The sequence below is a fragment of the Arachis hypogaea genome, chromosome 18 (genome assembly GCF_003086295.3).
Source record: "Arachis hypogaea cultivar Tifrunner chromosome 18, arahy.Tifrunner.gnm2.J5K5, whole genome shotgun sequence".
Lineage (NCBI taxonomy): Eukaryota > Viridiplantae > Streptophyta > Magnoliopsida > Fabales > Fabaceae > Arachis > Arachis hypogaea.
In genome coordinates, this window is record NC_092053.1 from 26351536 (window position 1) to 26360364 (window position 8829).

At 34.5% G+C, this 8829-nt stretch overlaps 1 protein-coding gene across 1 annotated transcript; it reads right to left on the reverse strand.

Moving 5' to 3' along the window:
• Window positions 1-2905: 2905 nt before the first annotated feature.
• Window positions 2906-7272, reverse strand: LOC112769232 (putative pentatricopeptide repeat-containing protein At3g15200). Its single transcript, XM_025813688.2, has 3 exons — window positions 6979-7272; window positions 4804-5402; window positions 2906-4614 (listed from the first exon to the last, which is right to left on the reverse strand). Exons 1-3 carry the CDS (start codon window positions 7144-7146, stop codon window positions 3633-3635), a joined length of 1749 nt encoding a protein of 582 aa, XP_025669473.1. The 5' UTR covers window positions 7147-7272; the 3' UTR covers window positions 2906-3632.
• Window positions 7273-8829: the final 1557 nt, after the last annotated feature.

Below are 8829 nucleotides of genomic sequence, written 5' to 3' on the forward strand. Positions count from 1 at the left end.
ACATATTTGTCCTAAGGTGCACCCTTATTTTCTCAAAATTATCACTCTTATACCGTTGGGATCAACTTCTTGGATCTTAGTTTTAGTTTTAAAAAGCGGTATTATATCACATCTCTAGAATAATGAACTATTTTAATATAGTTAATCTTTCTTTTTTATTAGATAATACGAACAAAGTTCAATACATGTAATTATATAAAGGGACAAAGTATAACATCAATCATAAAACAAAGTCACACAATTATTGCACCAGAATATTACTCCGATTTTTGAGAACCAATATACACCTTCTTCTACTACTTCAATGCCTAGAACATTTCCTAATCACTTCCAATTTTAAGCAACCAACATAGTAAAAATCATTCTGTGCCAGTTAACTTCAAGTTCATAAAGCAATTATGAGTAAATTTATTTTCCAAGACCATTTTACTTGAATACTCTAGAGTTTTATATTTAAAATACAATTATCTGTTGTTGGTTCAATAATCACTACTCTTGCTTTCATCTTGCACTTGTAAAGATGCATTGATGCAAAACTTCTTTCCTGTAAACAAAAGAACAAACAAAGATGAAGTCCAATGCAGTGAACTAATATTTAGCTCATTCACCGGATAAATGGATTCAAAATAAAAGAGCACTAATGGATAAATAAATTTTGTTATATAATTTAGATTGTGAGACTCTTCTTAATACACCGGTGAATCACTTCTTTTGCTCCAATACTTCAAAACTAAAAATTCCTAAAAATCACAGCATGTCACAAATTAAACACAAAAAGGAAATAATGATGAAATAAATCAGAGGTACAAGTTCAGAAATGCAAACAAGAAACATAGTGCTACTCGATACTTTCCTACAATTAGAGAATATATGAACTGCAACCTAGCTGCTTCATGCATTTCATCATAATAGACACAAGTTTATAACAAGTAACACCAACTTACACCATCTTAAAGGTAAAATATTAACATCATTCTCGTTTTACTAACATTTAAATTTTGACAAATTTTACAAGCAACTTAGGACTCTTGCTACAATTCACACCTTGTTTTCAAGATTTATTTCAAATCAGTATTACCAAACACTTTCGAAACTTTAAACGCCAGTTAAAATGTTGCATGATAAATTTCATGTTCCGGATATAAGGGTGGATGTTTCACTGGCCAAGTGAAAACCGTGAAATGCATTCTTCATAAATTCTTACCATCTTATGTCATTGTCAGCTAAAGAGACAATTTTGAACAATTCATCAATCTTTACTGGTCAGAAACATTTGTTCATGAATACTCAAAAGTTATTGCAAAAATCCATTGAAATATTCCACTTTGGCTACAGTTGACTGGACAAGCATTGTCTATTTACATAGATCTTTACATAGATCATTACATAATAGAGATACTGAGTTAGGTACAAGTTATACCTGCATCGAGTCTCAAATTTATCGTGAAATCTTACCAGAACAAGAGCATCCAAATTCACATAATTTTCATAGAAAAGACAATAAAATAAAATAAAATAAAAATAAAACCTTCCAGGAGTAGTTCGTAGGGGCAGAGGTGCGGGAGAAGGACCGAGATCGGAGTTAGTAGTGAGGAAGAAGAACAAAGCGGCAATGTGTAAAAAGGGAAGGGAGAAGGAGGAAGCGTAAAAGGAAATTGTCTCATATGGAGAAAGGGTGAAGAATGAATGATGAACCTTGGCAGAGGCAACTGATTCATCTCTTTGAAATTTTGATTAAAAGAGGAGAATGTGTAAAAAGTAAAAAACAGAGGCAAATTTTAATTATTGATTTTTTCAAAAACAAAAAAAACGGGGTTCTACTTATAAATATTTTTATGGTGGTTAAAATGATACTCCCACATAAAAGTGGGGAGTAAGGAATCCGTGGCCAGATTTTCATTCTTCTTCTCTTGAGGGGGTGTGGGTTCAACGCTGCAAAAAAAACTATCATCACCAATCAAAACCAGTAAAATAAATAAATAAACACAACAAAACAGTGGCGGTAAAGAACACAGAAAAAAGCTTTACTTGAAATCAAAGAGAGCTAGCAGTTAAAATCTCATCTTTACCCATACGCTGTCAGATACAAAGAAACAGAGAGAGATGGCGACTGCTATAGCTATAGCACATTTTTGTCCAAAAACAGGCTTAACTCTTTCTTGTCACAAAAGAAATCCTTTCCTCTCTCATCACCTTCATTTTTCTTCTGCTTCCCTCTCCCATGCTGTGTTCTCCAGAGGTAAGTACTGTATGTAGTGTAAACTCATAAAGCTTACAACTATTTGCTGATTAACCATCACCAATAGTTGACTCTGTTTCTCAACTTTCTCTGAATCAAAATCACTCATTTGTTATTTCAGGCTATTTGTCAACTAGATGTTTAGAAGGCCAAAAATTCACCCCATTATTTGTAAGGCCAAAAGATATGCTCCAAACAACCACAAAGAGAAAGGTACAAACTATTTCTATTCCAACAAATCAAATCCAAAGTTTTATTCGAAACTTTATCAGTGATTTTCTAATAAAAGGAATAAACTTCAATATTATTGTTGGGCAGAGATTGAGTAGAAAGAGGGGAGGTGAACCTGACAAGAAGACACACAGGAGAAGGATGGGGTCCAAGAAGAAGCTGCTTTTCAAGATCATCAGGTTTGTCTCAACAGCTGGGACTAGATTCTTCTATGCCAAGAAAAAGAGCAGGAAGATTGACCTCAAGAAATATGATCTAAAGCTAAAGCACCATGTCCTATTCACAGAAGCCAGTTGATATGTAACATGGCACTTTCGTCTTTGATATTTCCCTGCTTTGGTTTTCATGCAAGAATTGTATGACTAAGCTGTAAATATACAAATTTCCATTTTTTATCACATGTGTGTAGTTCTGGTGATACTGAAGCTGCAAAACTGAGCTGAGAAATTGTAGAAATCATTCCCAATTACCAGATCTCTTCAATCAGACTAAATTGTAAATAATTTTAATTCAAGGCCTCAAAAACTAAATGCCTTCACTGTCAAAACATTTACTTACTAAAAACACAAAGAATCAAGAAAAACAAACAGAGGCCAAAGTCAACCAACATAATACACGCATCAATTTTATAAGAAACTTCCATTTCAAACTCTATCACTCTTCAAATCCTCCATTCCTTTCTTCAGCGGTACATTTTCTCATTTTCCAAGCACTGTTTGATTGAGACTAAGTTGAGATAGTTCCTCCTATTGCTTCCACCGGCTGAATTCTCTTTTTTAAACATTAGTAGAAAATCTGCCGAGGTGCTTAATTGGATGAGAAAATGTAAGCTTATCCAACTAACACAGCTATCATAAACAGATAAGGGAGCAAAATAACCCCAGCCTTCTAATTTCTGGACCCTCTAATTAACATAAAATCTCGAATCATAAAATTTGGTGTCGGGTTATCTCCTTTCCTTGCTTCTTGACAGTCTAAAGAGTTTGGCAAGATATCTCAATGTTCGAAAATTCAACCAAATCAACATCCTATGCGTCTAAGTGTATTAGCACTCAATGGCCTTCAAAGATATATTACTGTTGGCAATTTTCGACTTAGAGAACCCGAACCAATGGCAATGAAGTTATTGGAAGAATTGGATCACTAGATAACTCCAATACCATCATCCTTTTTGTTTTTCTGTTCTTTCTTTTGACTGAATGTTCATGGAACTCAATAGTTTCTCAGTTCTTGGCTCAGGCTCCATTCCCTTAGACACCATCTCCCTAAAATAGCGCAAGGCATCCTTCGTCCTCCCACTTTTGAGGTGCCCATGAATCAGGATTGTATAAGATCGCCTATCTAGTCCCCATCCATTCCTTTCCATCTCTTCCCATGTTCTTCTCACCCCATCCTGGTCATCCCATTCCATGTACAACCTCAAAACCAAGTTGTAAACATCATCATTCATGCTACACCCATTTCTCTCCATCCTCTCCAAAATCACAGGAACTTCCTTCGGCTCCTTCAAGGAACCCAGCAAGTAGCTATAAGTAACAGCATTAGGCAAACAATTCCCCTCCCTCCTTTCCATATCACTCACTAGCTCATATACCTTCTGCATTCGCCGAATCTTACACATGTGTTTGATCAAGGAGTTGTAAGTAGCCACATTAGGTTCAACACCCCTTTCGCTCATGCACTTGAAAACTTCCAATGCCTCAGGAACCCTCTTTTTGAAACAAAGAGCATCAACAATACAGTTGCATATCACAACATCGGGCTTGCAACCTTTATCCCACATGCCATGGAACAACCTCAGTGCAGTGCCAAGCTTCCCCTTCTTGGTCATTGCCTTGATAAATGTTGCATAAGTGAAAAGATCTGGCTTGCACTTAGATGCCAATATGTCTTTCCACAACCTCTTTGCCTCATGTGTGTTCCCTAAGATGCACCAACCATGGAGGATCACGTTCCAGGACTTTATATCAGGTGGAAGCTCATTCACCTTGCTGCGAAACAAAGTTTCTGCATCTTCTACATGCTTGTACCTGCACAACCACATCAAGAGGGTCCTAAATGCTTTAGAATCAATCTCCAATCCAAACTCTTTCCTCCTATAGAATATTCCAACAGCTTCCTCCACCTTATGTGCACCCACATACCTGTAATCGGAGAACACCCAAAATTAACCATTCACATATTTACATGACACCTAGTTAATTGACTTAATGCTCATAAAATGTACCAAAGTGATATTAAAGAATTCAGAAAAGCTAATAGGAATCATTGAGATCACATATCACATAAGAAAATCAAACATCGAAAGCTCTATAATAGAACATTTAATCTACCTACGAATCAATGTGGAAAAAACCAACTCATTCATGACACCCTGTCTATGGGACATTTCATCGAGCACCTGGTAGAGCTCCTCAAACCGCTTCATCTTCCCGAGAATATCCACAATCTCATTGAAAACGACGGAACTTGGCACATACCCATTTCGCTCGGGACTCGCTTTACAAGCCCAATTAAAGAACACGAGGGCGGGCCTCCAATCAGAATGATGCCGTTTAAGCACTTCGAAGACGAGTTTGTCGCTAAGCTGGAACCCACATAGGTCGAGTGCTCGCTCCACTTCGATGGCGGGCTTGTCCCTCCGGAACTTGAGGAGATTCTGAAGATAAACGATTGGCGGTGGTGGTGATGGTGGTTTCCAGTGGGGTGGGTCCGAAAGGGAATGCAGGAAGCATGTGGTTGGAGTTCGAAGGAGAGTGGCTGTGGCAGGGTAGAATAGGATTTTGAGTTCCCACCGGCAGAGTTGCCAGAACATGTACGGCATCAGCGGAATTGAATTGATGGTGAGGTCTATTATGCGAAAGGAGCTTCTAAGCCCAAATATCTGGCAGGTATTTGGAGGAGGTGTATATTGTGTAATGTTTTTATATTTCTGAAAATTTGAAACAAAAAAAAAAATATTTCAATATAAAATTTTCAGTATAAAAAATTTCAAGCATAGTTATTATAATCGACCAATAATTGACCCGATCATATGACCAAGTCACTGGGTCACTAGTTCACCTGGTCATAATTAAATAAAAATATAAAATTATAAAAATAAACTTAAAATGAAAAGTTAAAATGCACATCTTCACAAACATGTTAATAACAATCAAGTATCAATTCTTAGACATAATTAATGATGCAAAAAGAGATAATAAACTAGTCACCAGTACAAAATACTTTCTCAATTTAAATGAACAAAAGAGAGCAATAGATAACACAATCGCTAAGTTAATGATTAACAAATTCATTAAAAACGAAATTCAAATCTATTCTTACAGCAACAAATTCACCTCCTTGATAATTTCCAACAACAAATTCAACTATGATAATTTTCAGCAACAAAAAAATTTAGCTAAGTGATTATTTCAGCAAGATAGCAACAAATTCAAGGTTTAGTGATGATAATCAACAGCAAATTCAACTTAGTGATGATTTTCAGCAACAAAAAATATTTATACCAAGTGATTATTCACAAGACAGCAACAAATTCAAGGTTCAATCAGTAACAAAAATTCAACTCAGTGATGATTTTCAGCAACAAAAAAATTTAATTAAGGGATTACATATATAGTGAAAAGAAAAAAAAATTAATACTCCATCTTGAAAATGGCCTAACTAAAAATAGAGAGTACAAAAACACCTCGTTCAAAGATAAGACTTCAGAAACCATTTAGGCTATAATGATATATACTACAAAGTGAAATTACGCCAACAGACATGTTCAAAATGATCCAGCATTTATATAAATTTATTACAAATAAATCTATAAGGAATCTAAAGAAAGATAACAAATTTGTACAAGAAGATCCTTACTAAACTGAATGTCCGAGAATTAACAAGTAAATGATCCCAAAACTACACCCAAGATGAACTATCAACACCTAATGCAGCATAAAATCACAATCCAGTTCAAAACAGATCCAATTACAAGAAATACACACTTCAAACTGGTAACCAACAATTCTACACCAAAAATCCAAACGAATAGTTTGAACTTAATAGGATCGGATCAGATCTAATGATCTCAAATCAAACTACAGACAAAACAAATACAAAGTTTTGACTCAAAACCAGAATTTATAATCGGGAAAATACTATCAAAGAAAATATATGGAAGCAACAAACAGCATTTGATTTGATTTCCATTTTAGCATTCAGCAACAAACATTACAAAACAGCAACAAGTAATCCCTAATCACACTAAACCCGAAATCAATAGAGCTAACAGAGCATAATCCCTAATTACAAAACAGCAACAGCAACAAGTAATCCCTAATCCCTAATCCATTTTTGGCAGCAGCAAGAAAATTTCAACAAAAATTTCAGAAATTAAAAAAGAGCAGCAGAAAAAATCAATTATTTGATTTCTATTAATCCATTCACAATTTCACATTCAAAAATCAGCAAACAGAGCATAAAAGGAAGAGAAGAACCGAAGAAGTGAAAGCAGTGCCACTAACCTTCGACGGAGACACGGACGGCGACTGGCGAAATGGCGGCGAGCTGCTCCGAGCCTCGAACAGAGAAGCCAGGGAGGACGGGGACAGGGGGAAGGAGGACGCCGAGCTACAAGAGAGGACGCGGATGCGCCGACAGCACGGACGACGGCGGCACTGCGGCAGAACCATTTCAGAGAGAACCTAGGGTTTTGGTTGGGTGATTTTGAACTTTGCTTCAGAGTTCAGGGGATAGTGGTTCACGAATAGGGGGGTGTGTTGGGGGAAGGGGGGTGACCGGGTGAGTGAGGGGAGGGCTGAACGAGTGAACGTTGTTTTTTTTCTTTAAAAAAAAAAAAAAAATCAAATCGTCGCTGTTTAACAAGAATCGGCCCGTTACCGGTCCGATCCAACCGGACAATTTTTGGCCAATTCAACGGTTTTAGAGATTTTTGAATGAATAGCTGTTAGCAACGGGCCGAATCGTTTTCCTCGTTGGTTTCTAGTTCGACCGGTCAGTCCGATTCGATTTTTAAAACATTGCTTGTTTTCAATTTTACCCAAATGCCCAACCTTCAAGAGGAACAACATCGTTTTTCGAAGAAATAAAAATTAAGCATTATCCAATTCGGATTATAACCGATCGGATTATCAATTTTGATGATCCAAATAGGTTGAACCGATTTTTAAAAAATTCGGTATTTAAGTGATTCGAAAGATAATTTGGTCTAGTCAAATAATAAGATGATTGGATTATTTTGAATTCGTCGAATCAAATTGAGTATGATAAATTTAATTAGTTTATATGGACAATCAAATTTTAATGATTTTTTTTATAGAAAAAAAAGATTTAATACTTCATTTTGTATGGGGAGGGTTCACAATACTTATAACTAAATGCTAGCATGAGGATAAGGCTTAATTAGGGTGTGTTTGGGGTTCACGTTGAAGAGAGAAGCCCGTTTGAGTGTTTTGAACGTCCCATTTTTATGTTTGGAAATTTGTTGGAACTCTGACCCAGAAGCGCTTTTACCTTTGAACGTACGTTCACATGAAGCTAAAATTTCTAGTTTCTGCGTTCACGTTGAGAAAGTTGATTACCGTTGAAGGAATTAAGTGAAAAATTTATTCCTTTTCTACCAACCCTACCTTCCATTCTCTTCTATAAAAAGGATGTAAATAACCATAACTTTCACAGTAATTCTTTGTTCATTTGTTGTGTATGTTCTTTGTTTTGAATTTTTTTTTTATCAAAATTTTCAGATCTGTTTCAATCACTGCCAAGGTAAAAAATTTAATTTTTTTTATTATTTTTAGTACTCTCTTTCATATTTTGATTTTTATATTTTGATTGTATTTTTTTATTTATACGATAAATATTTTTTATATTATTTTTTTAGTATTTTGATGTTATTTTTTTAGTGTTCTATTATATTTTTATTGTACTTTTTTATTCATATAACAACTATTGTTGATATAAATTCTCCTGAAATGAGATCTACAACGTGATTATCCTCTTTCTATTATTATATAAATCGTTCTAGGCTGTGTAGGATTAAATAAAACGTAAACTATTTCATACTTTTATTTGTAATATTTTAATTTAAAATATATCTATTTAAATATTAACTTAAAAAATAAAAATATAATTTTTATAATTTCAATTATTAATTTTATTAAGAAGATTAAATTAAATTAAAAAAAATACTAACAAATTATAATAAAAAGAGTACTAAATTTTAATATATAAATTTAAGTTTTTTTCTTTAAAAAAATGTCAAAAGGTGTTAAAAAATATAATTTTAAATAATATGAATTCATATTGTTTTGAATAACATAAATTTAAGTTTTTATGAAATTTATAGTATTCATTGT

What these genes read in the sequence shown, in the direction of transcription:
- LOC112769232 (XM_025813688.2), bottom strand. Translation starts at nt 7,146, where the DNA reads ATGGTTCTGCCGCAGTGCCGCCGTCGTCCGTGCTGTCGGCGCATCCGC. An exon ending in CGTCCGTGTCTCCGTCGAAG is followed by an intron (nt 5,403 to 6,978) that starts GTTAGTGGCACT and finishes TCAAATTTTCAG; the next exon opens with AAATATAAAAACATTACACA. An exon ending in TTTTCCACATTGATTCGTAG is followed by an intron (nt 4,615 to 4,803) that starts GTAGATTAAATG and finishes CTCCGATTACAG; the next exon opens with GTATGTGGGTGCACATAAGG.